This window comes from Alosa pseudoharengus, unplaced genomic scaffold (genome assembly GCF_046254945.1).
Source record: "Alosa pseudoharengus isolate Yale_2024_CS ecotype anadromous, Long Island Sound unplaced genomic scaffold, YU_APseudo_1.1 YU_APseudo_1.1_scf_14, whole genome shotgun sequence".
In the NCBI taxonomy this organism is placed as follows: Eukaryota; Metazoa; Chordata; class Actinopteri; order Clupeiformes; family Clupeidae; genus Alosa; species Alosa pseudoharengus.
Genome location: NW_027468609.1, coordinates 4708910 through 4726409, shown reverse-complemented (window position 1 = coordinate 4726409; position 17500 = coordinate 4708910). Strand labels below are relative to the sequence as shown.

Below are 17500 nucleotides of genomic sequence, written 5' to 3'. Positions count from 1 at the left end.
GAGGTAGAGAGAGAAGGAGGAGAGGTGGAGGTAGAGAGGGAAGGAGGAGCACGTGAGAGAGAGAGAAGGAGGGGGGGCGCTGTGGCGCAACAGGCTACAGCGCTCATACCATGTACGGGTCCAAGTGCCCACGGGGACCCAGGTTCGAATCCGACCTGCGGTCATGTCCCGATCCCACTCCATCTCTCTCTCCCACTCATTCCTGTCTATCTTCACTGTCCTATCCAAATAAAGGCAAAAAGCCCAAAAGATTACTTTTGGAAAAAAAAAAGAGGAGGAGGAGAGGTGGAGAAGAGGAGAAGGAGGAGAGGTGGAGAAGAGGAGAAGGAGGAGAGGTGGAGAAGAGGACAAGGAGGAGAGGTGGAGAAGGAGGAGAGGTGGAGAAGGAGGAGAGGTGGAGAAGAGGAGAAGGAGGAGAGGTGGAGAAGGAGGAGAGGTGGAGAAGAGGAGAAGGAGGAGAGGTGGAGAGGGAAGGTTGAAAGAGGGCCTTTAGACGCACTTCCTCCCGGTGACGGAGGTCTTTTGGCGGGAGCGCTATGCGATATGCCGCACGGCCCGTTTGGCGGGGTCCACGGCGTCGGGGCCCAGCGTAGCATTTTGTTTTGATTCGTGGTTGTGCCGTCAGCGGCGCATTGTGGTGATTGTGGCGAGCGTTGCGGGGTCAGTGTCCTTTCCTCGGCCGTATCGATCGGACCCTGAGCGCTGGGCAGTGAGGCGCGGGGCCCGAGGTGCGGCTAACGCTGCCGTCACCGCCGTCGCTGGACCGCCGCTATCGACTCCTCTGCAGCGGCCGCCCCAAGCGCCCCATCGCTCACCCTGTTGCTATGACGATCACAATAAAACACCCAGCAGCAGCAGCACGGCGCACCACAGCAAGCTCCTCCCACCCCTCCCCTCTATCTATACCCCCCCCTCTCTCTCTCTCTCTCTCTCTCTCTCTCTCTCTCTCTCTCTTTCTTCTTCCTTCCTTCTGTCCTCTCTCTGTGGTTCTCTCCATTCCCTATTGTGCTGGCCACTCTGAGATTTCACACATTCAGAGACAGACGAGAGCTTTCAGTGATGAATTACTGTAAAGACAAATAACAAATCTCACACTCACTACATCCTATAGTAATGCAGCTCTCTAAGCTTTAGACATCGCATACACTAAATAATACACACACCACAAAACGTGAGTTTGTTTCATGCCTCAGTTCTAGAGTGTTGTGTGTGTGTGTGTGTTGAAATCACACTTAAGGTGTCTCTAGAACTTCTCCTGTAACTTGAGAACTGTTATCATCTGAGTTTGGGAGTTCAGGGGAATGTACCTCTTGGCTACTGATTGCTAATTTAATGACCAGCCCTGAAGTTAGTCTCAGACTCATTGCTGCCAGCTCTTGACTGGTCGGTAGAGCTAGATGGCACAATCTAGTGTGTGTGTGTGTGTGAGAGAGTGTGTTTTGTGTGTGTGTGCACTCACACATGTCGGTGCGGATTCCCTGCGGCAGGCTCACAGGAAAGTGTCCATCTGTCCGCTGGGCTGGACAGGGCTGGGCTACAAAGCTGAGCGGGTAGCAGCCAGACAGACAGGCAAGCAGGCAGGCAGATAAGCCATTGATTGGCTGATTGATTTTGGGTTGTTTACAGTACTCAAGATCAAATCATCTCTCCGATGGCTGTCAGGGGACGGGGGCAGTCATGCAGTCATATTCACACGTCTCCTCCTCTCCTCCCCAGACCCCACGTAGCCACGGCAACGCCGCACAGCCACAAGCCCGGCCGGCTACAAACGCCCCGTCCTAAACGCCGCCGTTTATGTCCTCCTCTCTTTTTTTTTGTTCTTTTCTCTTTTTTCCGCCTTCTGTCTTTATTTCTCTCTGGCTCTCGGCGGCGCGCTGTGCTCTCGAGCGCAACTAACGCATCGCCACGGTGATTGAACAAACAACACTTTTCCTACTCCCTTCCACTGTCGGACAATCAATCCCACCCGCAATTGATTAGTGTGAAATCTTTAACTCATCGTTTCCAGACGCCGCCTTGTGTTTAAAGAGTAGAGGGCTGGCAGTGTGAGAGACACACACATACACACACACATATACAGTAGATACACACATACACACACACACAGACACACAGACACACACACACACACACACATACACACACACACACACACACACACACATATAGATACACACAGACACACACACAAACAAACACACACATACACACACACACACACACACAAACAGACACACACTCTTACACACACACACACTCTTTCACACACAAACACATGCACCTGTGTATGCAGGCTTCTGTTATCTTATGCATATACACACTTTCAGACGCATCCTCCACAGACACAGATCTTATTAATACATACTTACTATTATGATATAAGTGCTACTATTGTCATCCACCTAACTTGTTTGATATAAAGCAAAATTTTTTTAGGCAGTGTGTGTGTGTATGTGTGTGTGTGCATGTGCATGTGGGTGTCTGTCTATTTATATGTTTATTGTGTACTTATGTGATGTACAAATGTTGCCTTTTCTTTTATTCTGAAATCTGAAATCCTCTCCCAAATGGCATCTTCTAGACATTATTAAACAAGGAATTCTTCAGCCACGTAGTGGGGCTGCCCTGAGGGTAAATGCGTCATACTGTACGTGTGTGTGTGTGTGTGTGTGTGTGTGTGTGTGTGTGTGTGTGTGTGTGTGTTGGGGTCAATTAATATGAAGATGTGTTGATGTGTTAGTATGCATCGGATAGGCTGTGTGTATGTGTGCCGATAAAACTTTGTGTGAATGAGTGCCTGTTTGAAAAGGGTGTGTGTGTGTGTGTGTGTGTGTGTGTGTGTGTGTGTGTGTGTGTGTGTGTGTGTGTGTGTGAGCGCTGGTGCGGTGTCGTGAGGAGCGCGACCAATCGCTGGTGGTGGGGAGGCTGAGGTGGTCAGTGCAGCCATCTGCTGCTGCTTTGATCTGTAGCCGTGAAGCACACCGGTCAGCTGCCACACAGCCACACACTTTAACACTCAACTGCATTTACTAATTAAACCGCCCCAACACAGCCCTGTGTGTGTGTGTGTGTGTGTGTGTGTGTGTGTGTGTGTGTGTGTGTGTGTGTGTGTGTGTGTGTGTGTGTGTGTGTGTGTGTGTGTGTGTGTGTGTGTGTGTGTGTGTGTGTGTGTGTGTGTGTGGGGAGAGCGTGAGGTATGGACAGGAAGCACTCATGTGCGTCCAGTGAAGAGTGGTGTGTGTCGTCGGGAGCTGATGGTATTTGCTGCTTTGTCAGGCCTCTGCTGTAGCCACCATGATGGCCAGGGCTGGATCAGGAAGTGAGTGAGATGGGTAAAGATGGAGGCAGAGCAAAGGGAATGGACAATGGCGGGAGAGAGGGAGGGAGGGAGAGAGAGAGAGAGAGAGATGGAGGGAGAGGTAGGTAGAGAGAGAGAGAGAGAGATGGAGGGAGAGGTGGAGAGAGAGAGAGAGAGAGAGAGAGATGGAGGGAGAGGTAGGTAGAGAGAGAGAGAGAGAGAGAGGGAGAGAGAGAGAGAGAAAGATGGATGGAAAAAGGGAGGGAGGAGAGGGAGGGGGAGAGAGGGAGAGAGAGAGAGATGGAGGGAGAGAGGGAGGGAGGGAGGGAGAGAGAGAGAGATGGAGGGAGAGAGGGAGGGAGGGAGAGAGAGAGAGATGGAGGGAGAGAGGGAGGGAGAGAGGGAGGTAGAGAGGGAGAGGTGGAGAGAGAGGGGGGGGAGGGAGAGAGGGAGGTAGAGAGAGAGAGAGAGAGAGAGAGGGAGGGAGAGAGGGAGGGGGCTCTGGCCTGCTTAATTAGGCCTCCTGAGTGCTGGGCGCTGCTTGACTGTCATGGTTCCCTCTTTCTTTTGATCCTCTAAATCTTTAGCCAGGATCTCACCCTCACTCATCCCACTCCACACACACACACACACACACACACACACACGCTCGTATAAACACAAACAAGACACGCAGACTGTCAGACTACACACACACACACACACACACACACACACACACACACACACACACACACCCATGCATATAAACACAAACAAATCACAAACCATGACACTCAGACATACAGACTAGACAAGCACACAAATACACACACACACAATACACAATCAATTCCAAATGCACAGCCAAACCAAGACCTGCACACATCCAGCAGCACCAGCCCACAAACCCACATAAATAGCAAACACACTCTGACATATAGGCCAACCCCACAAAATCAATCCCAGACACACACTAGGGCGCACTCTCATTTAGAACACAAACACACACTGCTACACAGAAATGTGCTGGAACCATGATCTGATTGGCCGCTGAAGGACATTTAGCATCCCAAAGTGAAAGGCTTTCTCCTGTGGACATCAGCATGTATCTCTCTGTCCTCTCCTCTCCTCTCCTGTCCTGTCCTCTCCTCTCCTGTCCTCTCCTCTCCTCTCCTCTCCTCTCTCTCCTTTTCTCTCCTCTCCTCTCCTCTCCTCTCCTCTCCTCTCCTCTCCTCTCCTCTCCTCTCCTCTGTGTCACTTGTGTGAGTTTGTCTTTGGTGCTGTGTGGGGGTGCCACTGCGATATCCACCTTCAATGGCAGCGGTGGCAACCGTGTGTGCATAAGGGTGTGTGTGTGTGTGTGTGTGTGTGTGTGTGTGCGTCGTGTCTGTGCATACGTGTGCGTTGGGTGATGAGTATTGATCTGGGGCCAGCGCCCTGGTCAGTGTGCCACAATGAGGCTAAGATGGCGGTGGTAGGCCAAGGCCAAGACACACAGCGCTGCCCTCAGAGCCCATGCTGCTCACGCTGGTGGTGTGAGGATGGATCAGGCTGGGTTACATAATGGATGGACGGCCCGGGATGCTGACGCACTACCCACAATCCATTTCTGGGATCTCATTTCAGCATGGGGCCTACACCTCCCTTTCTCTGTCTCTCTTTCCCTTGCTTTTCCTCTCGGTTGCTATTTTCCATACTCTCACTTGTGGCTTTCTCCTCCTTCTTCCACTTCCTCTTTTCACACACATTTCTACCTCCTCCTCCTTCTCTCCCTCTCTCTCTCTCCCTCTCTCTGGTGTTAGGGGAGATTGATAAACTGCTCTGCCCTGAGAGGCTCAAACACCTGTATCCCCTGCGTCTCCCCTGGCGACGGGCAACCCAATTACAGCGCAGCGCCTAGACCCTTCCTGTCCATGCGTCCTCAGCAGGGTCAGCTCGCTGTCCATCATCGCGCAGACACCTCAATCCACCAGACTGGCAGCCCTCGCGCGCACACACACACACACACACTCTAAATCACACACATGCACACAGAGAGTGCCTCATGAATTCGCTCAGGCACACACATACACACACAGCCCCAGACATGCACACAGATTTAAGTGTATACACACACAAAGACACATTCACTTAACACAGGAATGCACACACATGATACATAAAAGTACAAACACATCCATTTCTTCCCATCTCATAGGCACACAGCCATGCGCTCACACGGCCACGGCTCTCCCCTGATACCTGTGCTAATAAGGTAGGCAGCTCTTAAATGCTTTTCCTGTGCCTGGCTGATTTCTGATGGACAGATTGATCAGATTTGCAATCAAGGGTGACCTGTGAGATGGACGACTGCCTGACCGCCTGCCTGCGTCTCCCTTGTGCTCAGGCCAGCCCTGTATTTGTCAGAAACACAGCAGCCTTGGATGGGGAACAAACAGCACAAACAGCAGATGGGATGTCATAAATCATTGATTACTTACGGCTTGGGTGAAATCTCAGGAACCTGCGTCGCTCTGTAATATCGCTCCACTCTGGTTATGTGTTCTTAACACTTCCAACGCACCCCACCCCTCCCCACCCCACCCCACCCCACCGCACCCCACCCCACCCCACCCCACCCCACCGCACCGCACCCCACCGCACCCCTCCGCACCCCTCCGCTCCACAAGCTCTCTATGTATTTATTTCTGCTGTTTAAATTTGGTGGCTTTTTTTCTGCCTCAACGGAGATGAAATTGAATTCTTTTTTTTTTGGCAAGTGGCTGAATGAAGCGCTAGATTTTTCATTTCATTTTTGACTTTAATCACAGAAGATTATTTTCTCTGCGTCATCACACACACAGACACACACACAGATTCTCTCTCACACTCTCTCTTTCTCAAGTGGTGTGTGCGGCAGCTAATCTCATCCCCCTATTATGTGGCACACTTAACCAGTTTTTAGGATGACGGGTAGGAAGGCTTATTGTGTTACACGTGCTGCTCTCATTGTCCCCCGAGCCGCAGAAGGGGATTTGGGCGCCGCTGGAGGAGGGAACACTGCCAACGTCGCACCGCTTGATCCGATCAAATCCAGAAATGTAGCCACAATTATGAGCGCATCTCCCTGGAATGTGCCATGTTAATGTGACAGCTTTATTGGGTGCTGTCACAGGAGCCGGGGGACGGCAGTCTCGGAGCTCGTTCTGCGTTCCGCGTTCCGTGGGTGCGTTCCAGCTTGGCTTTTTAATACCCCCGGCACAATACGCTCATCAGAGGGCCGTGAGAGTGTGTCAAGGTCTCTGCTTGATTTGTTGGAGATTGTGTTTTGGTGCATTCACACATGCTGCTTTTTGTATTGGCACACCACAATGTACTCGGTAATGTTTTATGTCAAGGTCTATCTTTTGTTCATGCCTGCGTGTGTGTGTGTGTGTACACGGATATGTGAACGTGTGTGTGTGCATGTGTGTTGTGTGTACACTGTTGTCGTTGGGTATGTGTGTATATAAATGTGTATGTGTGTGCTGAGTGTAGTGTACACACTTGCCTTTGTGTGTGTGTGTGTGTGTGTGTGTGTGTGTGTGTGCGCGTGTGTGTGTGTGTGTGTGTGTGTGTGTGTGTGTGTGTGTGTGTGTGTGTGTGTGTGTGTGTGTGTGTGTGTGTGTGTGTGTGTGTGTGTGTGTGTGTGTGTGTGTACGTACGTGTGTAAATGTGTGCATACTTGCCTGTGTGTGTGTGTGCGTGTGTGTGTGTGTGTGTGTGTACGTACGTGTGTACATGTGTGCATACTTGCCTGTGTGTGTGTGTGTGTGTGCGTGTGCGTGTGTGTGCGTGTGCGTGTGAGCGTGCGCGTGTGCATGTGTGTGTGTGTGTGTATGTGTGTACGTGTGTACATGTGTGCATACTTGCCTGTGTGTGTGTGTGTGTGTGTGCGTGTGCGTGTGTGTGTATGTGTGTACGTGTGTACATGTGTGCATACTTGCCTGTGTGTGTGCGTGTGCGCGTGTGTGTGTATGTGTGTACGTGTACATGTGTGCATACTTGCCTGTGTGTGTGTGTGTGTGTGATTTATGGCATGTGTACATGAACACGCGGTGCAGTGGATCAATGTATTTCTGATGATTGTTCTGTGTGAGTGTGCCGCGCTGCTTGTGACAGCAGCAGACAGATGCAGAGGGAGAGGGAGAGAGAGAGAGAAAGAGCGCTGCACCGCTCACAGATGCAGAGAGAGAGAAAGAGAGAAAGAGCTCTGCACCGCTCACAGATGCAGAGGGGGAGAGAGAGAGAGAGAGAGAGAGCTCTGCACTGCTCACAGTCTCTCCAGCCTTCACAAGCGCCCTCCTCAAACAAACACAAAAACAAGCCCAGTAGACACACAAAGCACCAAGAGACAATAATGCACTGGACAGAGCTAACATACAGCTAGCAGCCTGCTGTGACATGGTTATCTACTAGAGACAATAACGCACTGGACAGAGCAATAACGCACTGCACAGAGCTAACATACAGCTAGCAGCCTGCTGTGAGAGAGCTAACATACAGCTAGCAGCCTGCTGTGACATGGTTATCTACTAGAGGTGAGAGACACTGCTCTTTCTGCTTGGATGCAGAAGGTGAAGAGGCTTTTTTGTCTTTGCGTGTGTGTGTGCGTGTGTGTGTGTGCGTGTGTGTGTGTGTGCGTGTGCATTTGTGTGTGCGTGCGTGTGTGTGTGCATGTGTGTGTGTGCGTGTGCATTTGTGTGTGCGTGTGTGTGTGTGTGCGTGTGCATTTGTGTGCGCGTCTAATGCTGCTCTCCAGCCGTCAGGGAAGAAGGCAGGCCTACAGTAAGGTGCTCTCTGCTGAAGCATCTTGGTGAGGCCCGTTGCCATGCTGATGCAAGCCCATCCTGTGGAAACAGTGACAGGGATCAGATTGAGGCTGTCTGAGGTGTTGTATGACTACAAAGGGCGAAGTGCAGCAAAGTTTTGTATGTGTTTGAGCCGCGCGGAAAAGCTGAGGTTTTAATACTCCCCTTGCAGAGCCCCGGCCGCCTCCTCTCAGGCCAGAACAGGTCGCTGTCTGTAAAGCTCGTGATGAAGGCAGAGTGATTCCTTCTGTTAGTATTCAGACCCCTCCCCAAGCACACCCAGTACCCTTTGCTTCCCATTCTAGCCCCTGGCTCAGCAGCGTCTCCGTTCCCATGGTAACGGCTCCTCTGCGTGTCAAAAGGCATTGGGGCATGGAGAGATGACCCGCCCTAAGGCACCTCCAAGCCCCACCGTGCCCCCCCCCACACCCCCCCATTACAGTCCAGCCACAGTAGCCTCGCTGGGCTCCACTGACTAAATTAAATAAATATTTACAACACATAAAATAATAGGAGGAGAGCTCACCGGGCTGGAGGAAGGAGCTGCGTCTGCTCGCCTCACAAAGATGGGAATCAACACATTGGTTTGGAAAACAGCTGCCCCCCCCCCCCCCCCCCTGTATTTTTGAGCACGAGATGGCGCTTTACAGAAAGTCAATATGCTCGCAGGCAGGAGTAAAGAGGAGTTAAATAATTGAGCAGGAAAAGCATGGGCCTGGATGTGAGCGGAGGCAGGGCCCACAGACAGGTGGAGATGGCAGATCTCCCCGAAAGCTCTTTCTGAGGGCAGCGCGATCGATGCCAGGGACATGAGTTTGTCTGCTAAGTTTCCACCGATGAGGGGTTTTTTTCCCCCCCCGTTCCCCTGCAACAGTTCATCACAAAACATGCACACATAGACAGACAAAACACACACATACACACACACACACAGTGCATATAGATACTTACCCTGAAGACACACACACACACACACAGTGCATAGATACTTACCCTGAAGACACACACACACACCCCCACACACACACACATTACAGATGTTGGTCCAGCTGTACAGAGTATGAAGGCTCGCAGAGCACTGATGTCTGTCACTGAGTGTGCGGATGTGGAGTTTGTGATCTCTCTGTGAAATCAAACAGATTTGTACCAATTTGTGTGTGTGTGTGTGTGTGCGTGGGTGTGTGAGGGAGAGATGGGGAGAGAGCTGTTTTCAATAAGGAGACATGCCATGTTTCTCCTAGACCAACTCTTCCTCAATGTCAAGATTATGTCCTATTGATTATGAAGTCCAGAAGAATTGCATGTGTGCGTGACCACCACACGCACAGAAACTGTGGACAAGGAATAATGATTAGATCCGTTTTCTAATGAGCGGAACAGTGTCTCATATCATCAGAATAACAGTTGTGTAGAAACTCCTCCATAGTGGGGCTGAGTCCTAATATCTTGTTACTTTACTTCAATATTAATGTAACCATTAAGCTTGGATTCAGTGAGTTGATTAAATGTATTATGCATAACAACACTAATGATTATAATAAATATTTGATTCACTGAAAAATATTAGCAAACCTTTCTTTTATGAAATATGCATATATTAAAAGTGCATGTTATGCACTTCTCATTTCCCTGTCCTCCAGATATTTATTGATTTTTAAGACAAAATGCCCAATTTTGTGAGAAATGCACCTAGAACAGTCAAGAGATATCGAGGAAATACTGACGTGCAAGTGATTGAAAACTAAGCACTTTATTTACAGTGATGCTTCACTTAGCATTTTCCCTGCATTTGATCACTTTTATCACTTTGGCTAATGCTGTTTCACACCTTCTCCCTCCACCCTGTATGTGTTCCATACTGCTAATCATTTCAATTAACGACTCCCTTCCATCCACTCTGCTATTGAGGAAGCGGATGTATGTCAGGGAGAGTGTTATTTAACAGTTTCATGTACGATGTCTCAGTTGAGTAAGGCCGCCAATTAGCTAGCATGGCTACAAATTAGCTGCTAATGAGTGGGCTGGGTGTAAATGTGTCAGGGTGTTAGCGTAGGGGCTAATTACCTGCTCTGGGTCTGGGCGAGCGGCAGGCTGCAGGTTTGGCAGGGACCACTGTGTCACTCCACAGGGGTGTAAATCTGCCCCCCTCCACAGATTAGCAACCACTCTCTTTTCTCTCGCTTTCTCTCCATCTCCTTGTTTTCTCTCTGGGTGCCTGTCTTGACCCTATGTCTCTCTCTCCCTCTCTCTCCCTCCCTCCCTCCCTCTCTCCCTCCCTCCCTCTCTCTCCCTCCCTCTCTCTCTCCCTCCCTCCCTCTCTCTCTCTCTCTCTCCCTCCCTCCTTCCCTCCCTCTCTCCCTCCCTCCCTCCCTCTCTCTCTCTCCCTCCCTCCCTCCCTCCCTCTCTCAGCCCCTCTTTCTTTCTCTCCTTTACCTTTCTTTCCCCCTGTCCTACTGAGAGTGAGCCCATCTCCTTTAGCAGAGTTGACATCCGTGTTGAGTCTCAAACCCAGAGAAAAGTCTCTGGTCCTCCCTGTACACACACACACACACACACACACACACACCATTTTGTCCCATTTCACAGTCCCATCTACACCCAGTGGGTAGCCCAGCCAAAAGGGTACCAGAAGAATGGCCATAAAAGGTGTGGTGTGTGTGAGATAGTGTGTGTGTGTGTGTGTGTGGGTGGTAGTGGGCAAAGGGGCTGTGAGCTGGAGGTCCAGTGTGTGTATGTGCGTGCCTGTGTGTGTATTTGTGTAGTGTGTATTTGAGTAGTCGGGTGTCAGCACCCTAGCTGTGCAGATGGACACTGTGTCCCCAGCCTCCACCCTCTGTAATGACCCAGGGCCTCTCAGGCCTGCCCCACTAAATGACCACCCTGCCACAGATGGAGCTGGCCGGTGGAGCAGCACTGCAGCACAGTGCCGAGCAAATGAGCCACTGATTGACATGCAGTTTCACTGATAAATATATTTCTCTACGCTGGCTGCTTCAAGGTCACACCATGCCTGTGGTGCTCCCTCTCTCTCTCTCTCTCTCTCTCTCCCTCTCTCTCCCTCTCTCTCTCCCTCCCTCTCTCTCTCTCCCACTCTCATCTCTATTTCTCTCTCCCACTCTCTCTCCCAATCTCTTTCTCTCTCCCAATCTCTCTCTCATCTTTCTTCTTAGTCTACTTAAGTGTTAATGTGTTCCGGTGTGCCGTGAGTTCTCTGCAGCTCTCCGGTCAGTCGTTTGGAGCGCTCCGTGTTGTGTTCCCCTCCCCCCTCGTCGTCCCGTTAGCTTTGACGCTGTCCAAACCGCGCGGAGCAGCCTTCACGCCGTCTGCATCTGCCTCTCTACCACACAGACTGCCGTCGATTCTGATTTGCCATCCAAAATGGGCTTCCAGCCCGCAGGGCTACAATGGATGTGTAATGGGCGCGCGAGGCAGACCTGGAGTTGCGCTCGCGCTGGACAAACAAGCTGGCGAGAGCCGGCCGCTAACAGCCTGCTGCCACGCAGGGTCCAGCTCTGCACCGCCGGTGCGAGGCGGGCATTCGGAACAGCGGAGGCACTCTGTTGATGGGGGTAGAGGGGTGTGTGTGTGTGTGTGTGTGTGTGGAGGAGGTTGTGCTCCATGCTAGAGCTCCTCCATCTCTGTGGAATTACATTCCGCCTTCTGCCACGAAAACCAGCAGCCCGAGCTCCCTCCCGTGTGTTATTGATTTCAGCCTCGCCGGCTGTCTGTCTGTCCGTCTCTTTGTCCGTCTTTCCCTCCGTCCGCCCGTCAGTCTCGGCCTGTCCGCCCGTCTGTCGGCACCGGTTCTCGTAGACTCACTTTCAGGTGTCTCGCATGCAAAATGGTCATGTTCCATATTCGGCCGGTTCCCCCCCCCCCCCCTTCCTCTAAATTGGTTTGCCCACTCTAATGAATCTTGTTCTCAGCAGGAGGGACATTATCAAGTCCCAGTTGCAACACATCACCCCCCCCCCCTCCCCATGGTTTGCTTTCCTTCAGTGCTGTTCCTGCATAATACTGCACGATAAGGACATGGTGGACAGTGTGTGTTCAGGATCACAGGCTGAAAAGCAAGAGAAGTGTTGTGAAAGCATGTCTGAATGTGTTGTGTGTGAGCTGGCTCTCTGAATAGGGCTGTGCTGGGTTGGGGTGGGCTGGGCTGGGTTGGGTTGGGTTGGGTTGTTGCTGTATTGTGTTGTGTTGTATTTAGGGAGTCTTCATGATGATTCGATACGATATCGATTTCTTAAGCCAATGATTCGATTATTTTCGATACTTCAGAATTCCCCACGATACGATTCGATACGATTCAATACTCGATATTTTTACATGATATCTATGAAGTTTCAAATAAATCAACAAAAGTTCGGAATGTAGGAGCAGGTATCTAAAGCCTTCGTTCTCTGCGACACAATACAGCCTCATGTCTTTGCATATTAAAAAAAAAAATGCAATGGCCTTGTAAAGTGCTCGACAACTTTTGAGTGAAAAACGTTGTCAGTGATGTGGCAGGCTTGGAAGCCTGTGCTCTCGGTACCATCGCTCTTAAAAGTCAGACTCAACAAAACAATAATGTGTGAAACGTAAGTAACGAATGCATCTGAAATGGTGTGAAGTATAAGTGAAGTAGAAGACAATAATGAGGTTAGCGCCACCCGCAGCTTAGGAGTAGGTAGTGTGCTTACATCGGAGCCATAGACAGAAAAAGAAAGGTCGGAGCTGATGCTGAAAATAGATAGGCGAACAAACAGGCGGCAAAATAAACACATTAATCGATACTCTTGCGGACGCATCGATGCATTGAATCGTCGGCTGCATAATCGATGCATCGATACGAATCGATTAATATTTACACCCCTAGTTGTATTGTGCTGGGCTGGGCTGGGCTGGGCTGGGTTGGGTTGGGTTGGGTTGGGTTGGGCAGCTGGGGGTCAGAGAGGCACTCAGGGGGCGCTGCACAAGCCCTGTGATTGAGAACAGTGTAAGCCTCCTTCACCCTGCAGCAGCTCAATCTCACTCACTCACTCCCTCCTTTTCTTCCTCTCTCCCTCCCTCTCTCCCTCCCTCTCCCTCTCTCTCTCTCTCCCTCCCTCTCCCTCCCTCTCTCTCTCTCTCTCTTTTTCTCATCCCCAGCACATTCACGGCCATAAAGGGCCCATCACAGCCGTGTCCTTCGCCCCAGATGGGCGCTACCTGGCCACCTATTCCAATGCCGACAGCCATATCTCCTTCTGGCAGGTAAGGAGCCTCTCTCCGCGTTTTCATCTTTTCACTCGGCGGACTCTCTCCATCCCGGCCGTCAGGCTCAGGGCCACGGGAACGGAGGGGCCAAGTGCAGGCGCCTGAGTGAAAGGCTCAGGGCCACGGGAACGGAGGGGCCAAGTGCAGGCGCCTGAGTGAAAGGCACCCAGGGCCACAGATGGATGGCAACAGCTTTATCTTTGGGAATGGATGTGGGGATGGAGGGGGGGGGGGCAGGGGGGTATAGTATAGACATAGGCAGGAAAACTGAAGCCATCCAGCTGACAAAACCATATAGAGACTTTAAGTGAGCTCTCTTTTTTTGCATGTCATTCTTATATATCAAGGAGACGTATTAGTGATATAAAAAAAGATGTGTGTCTGTGTAGGTTTTGTCATATATGACATGCTATATGATAACAGTGTTCCAGAGGGGATCAAGGCTTACACATTTGAACAGGAACAGTTGGCTGGTTAGCTGTGGCTAGCCATTAGACAGTGGTACTCAATTGAGTAGGTGGAAAGCAGGAAGATGGAAAGAATCTCCAGGGCCATTAGCAGAAATCCAATTAGAGCAGGCTGCTTTTCAACTGCTCTCACCTGGACCTCACATGAGGAGACTTATGTTATTATGACTGCCACTGCAGTGCGTATATATGTTCATATTTATGTGCATATCTATGTTTGTAAATATGCATGGTCCCTATCAAATAAACCAATAAAGTAAAATAATATAAATATAGTTTTAGCCTTTTTTAGGGAGCCTAATGAGTGGCATCAGTGCTTCAGTGAAATCTAGTGCTTCAGTGGCCTCTAGCACTTCTTAGTGTTTCTATGATGGAGGGTTGAAGTGTAATACCAGGGTATGCCACCAGCCAAGTCTTTGTTAACATTGTTTGGACTTTGAACTTTGTGCAAGTTAATGTGCAAAATAAAAAAGAAGAATGAAATGAATGATAAAATACAAGTACTGATTAATAATTAATTAATATTTAATATAATTATTTTAATGCATTATTTCAAATGTATAAGTGTATCTGTTTTAAAAAAAAGGATGCTAAGTGCTAAGAGGGGGGCTAGTGACCAGTAAACGGCCAATCCTGACTAGTTCTTGAAATCAGCGCCTGGCCTTCTTCCTCTGCGGCTGCCTGGGCAGGGGCTCCCCACTGATGTCCACGTCAATCTGTGGAGCATAGGACTTAAGGGTGGGGGTGCTGAAGGACTCGGTGATGTCCACGTCAATCTGTGGAGCGTAGGACTTAAGGGTGGGAGTGCTGAAGGACTCGGTGATGTGCACTCGTCTATCTGTGGAGCATAGGACTTAAGGGTGGGAGTGCTGAAGGACTCGGTGATGTGCACTCGTCTATCTGCGTCCACTGTCTCCACAAAGGTGGGGCAGGACATCCTCTCCCACAGACGCTGCTTGATGGTGCGGCCCATCCCGAGGTTGTACCGGCGTGCGTTCCCAGACTTGGTCTTCAGCATGGGGTCCACCACCGAGTGGTAGATGGCCTGGTAGTCCTCCGCAGAGTGGTAGATGGCCTGGTAGTCCTCCACCGAGTGGTAGATGGCCTGGTAGTCCTCCGCAGAGTGGTAGATGGCCTGGTAGTCCTCCACCGAGTGGTAGATGGCCTGGTAGTCCTCCACCGAGTGGTAGATGGCCTGGTAGTCCTCCGCAGAGTGGCCGTGGGTCAGCAGAGGCTCACCTCAGGGCTGTGGAGAGAAGGGAGCTGGTCTGGGCCGAGGAGGGGGCCACAGGTGGCAGCGGCCGGAGGTCTGGGAGGACAGCAGTGTTTGTGATGTATCGCTCCTCCACTGGCTCGGCCATCTGCCGCAGGCTGCTTTCCTGAGCCATTTCCCTCCTTTTCCTCTCTTTGGCCTGCACAGGTGCAATGAAAACAGGACTTTAATTCATTCGGAAAATTAAAGCTTTGCCAAAAATATGAATGTTTTTATGAAGTACCGTATGTGGCAGGATATTGTTGTACCTCAGCCATGAGAGAAGAATCCTCAAGGTGGGGGAAGAACATGTCTTCCTTGTCCCGAGCTGCCGTCCACCCAGAGTCCAGAGAGCTGAGATGCTTTCTCTTCTGGCCATGTTTCACAGTGGAATGATGCTTCACGGCCTTGCTGCATCCCTTAGTGTCACAGCCTGTCTTTTGACGGGCACATCCCTTCACAGAAGTTCCTTTCTTTGGACTGGAGGTGCTCTTGCTCCCTTTAGAGCTGCACTCCTGTATCCGAAGAAGTTCCTGCTGAAGGTTGATGGTGCATCCGACCTCTGGAACCAAGGCAGGGACATCCTGTGCAAGTTGAAGTAGTATGGCTGCTATCTCCAGCCTCCACTTCAAGTCATTGCATTGATGGTTTCCCTTTGGTGCCGCCTTTGCCTTTTTCACCTTAGGAGCCTAAAGGTTGTTAAAGAAAGAAGGTTACATCATTACATGTTAATGAAACTTAGAATTAGTGGAAGATGACCTATCAATGACATTCAATCTAAAATTGAAAATGAGAAAAGATTCTCTAGCTGTGGTGTGGAGGCCATGGGAATTTGAGAACCTAGCTGAGGCTCTCCGTGACTTTGACTGCTGCTCATGCTCTTCTGCTCAGGAGAGCACAGCTTGATCACCAGGGGCAGTTTGCGCTTTACCAGGGCTTTTTCAGCCTGATCTTTGCAAGGCACCACTCGACAAGGCTTAGCCTGTTTCTTCCTGCGACCCACACTCTCAGAAGCCTCTGAGGCAGTGGACAAGGTGGCTGCAGAGACCTTGCAGGTACTCTCACATCCATTCTTAGCTTGCAGTCAGGATCCAGGGAAGTGTTGAGGTAGAGCTGAAGAGATGTCACCACAGCTGAGGGTATCCACAGGTAAGATGAGCCCAGGGAGAGGACTCTGAGAAGAGGTGGAGGCTGATCCTTCCCCACTGTTCCCGGTCAACTTCTCCCCAGTCTGAAGATCTTTTCTCTTGGAGATGAAGATTAAAATCTTCAAAACGCTTAGATGGCACAACTTGCCTTCTAAGGCTGTAGGAGGCGTTGAGGGCTCGTCCTTTGCTGCCCTGTAATAGAAAGGTAATGTTATTTATATGTATCAGAGCTGGAGTTGCCTTGGATTTGCTGGCTTCATTTGACATTTAAAAAAATTATGAACATACAAAAAAAGGCGATTGATGAAATTGATGAATAAAATGTCAAATATTGAAGAGCAATAGGTTTTCTGTGTAAAATCTCTGGAAAAGTGAAGATTCTAAGTAATGTTTGCCTTAATTTGCCAATGGTGAAAGTTCTAAGGCTACGTGATGTCATTTAGAATCTTCACTTGGCTATTTAGAATGTTGATGTTTCCTGTAGTTTTTATTTGAACAGATAGACTTTTATTTTTTAATATAATCAGATGGACAGATTACTAGAATTTATTTAGCAGACTTAGAAGAAAAAAAATTGAGTAGATATTATTATTATTATCATCGTCATCTTATAATTGAAAATATTTAGAAGTGAAAAGTGCATATCAATAAAGTTGTCAAAACAATAGACAATGTTTAGGTGGTGCACACTGACATATTCAGATTTGATTCAGAGAGATTTATTCGTCACATACACAGTTATAGCAGTGTATAACAGGTAGTAAAATGTGAACGTGATTAACTCCATATTGCGCTCTCTGTGTGGCGGTGCTGTTGAGGTGCTTATGGTGAGCTGGTCTGAGGAGTGTGGCTTACAGGACCACAAGCTGAGAGGAGGAGAGCCGAGACCAAACTAGTCATTACTGTGGGAGATTAGGAGTAGAAGGGGCCATCCACTCGACAGTGATGACAGCAGAGTGTTTGCGCGTTGGCCTTTCACCTACACATTAATGGCATTTTCGGGGCCTACAAAGTGCAGAACACAGACTCACAGTGAAATCTGTTAAAAAAAAAAGCACGGCCCTTATGTCACTGTTTGGTTGTGTAAATCACCTGTATTGATGCACTGTAGACTAGGATGGCCCTTACTGATGCACTGTAGACTAGGATGGCCCTTACTGATGCACTGTAGACTAGGATGCATAAAGACTGTAGAGGGTGAGAGGATATGACGTGTCCCTCTCACCCTCCAACACTTCTAGCTAGCTAGTCTGTGACTAAAAAATATTTTCAGTAATAAAATA

At 49.7% G+C, this 17500-nt stretch overlaps 1 protein-coding gene across 1 annotated transcript in view; it reads left to right on the top strand.

The window, feature by feature from the left end:
- Positions 1–17500, top strand: part of LOC143123497 (WD repeat-containing protein 7-like) — a 50621-nt gene that overhangs the window by 27714 nt on the left and 5407 nt on the right. The window contains exon 7 of the mRNA XM_076284950.1: positions 13243–13347. Coding sequence (XP_076141065.1) covers positions 13243–13347 — 105 coding nt within the window. The remainder of the gene's footprint in view (positions 1–13242; positions 13348–17500) is intronic.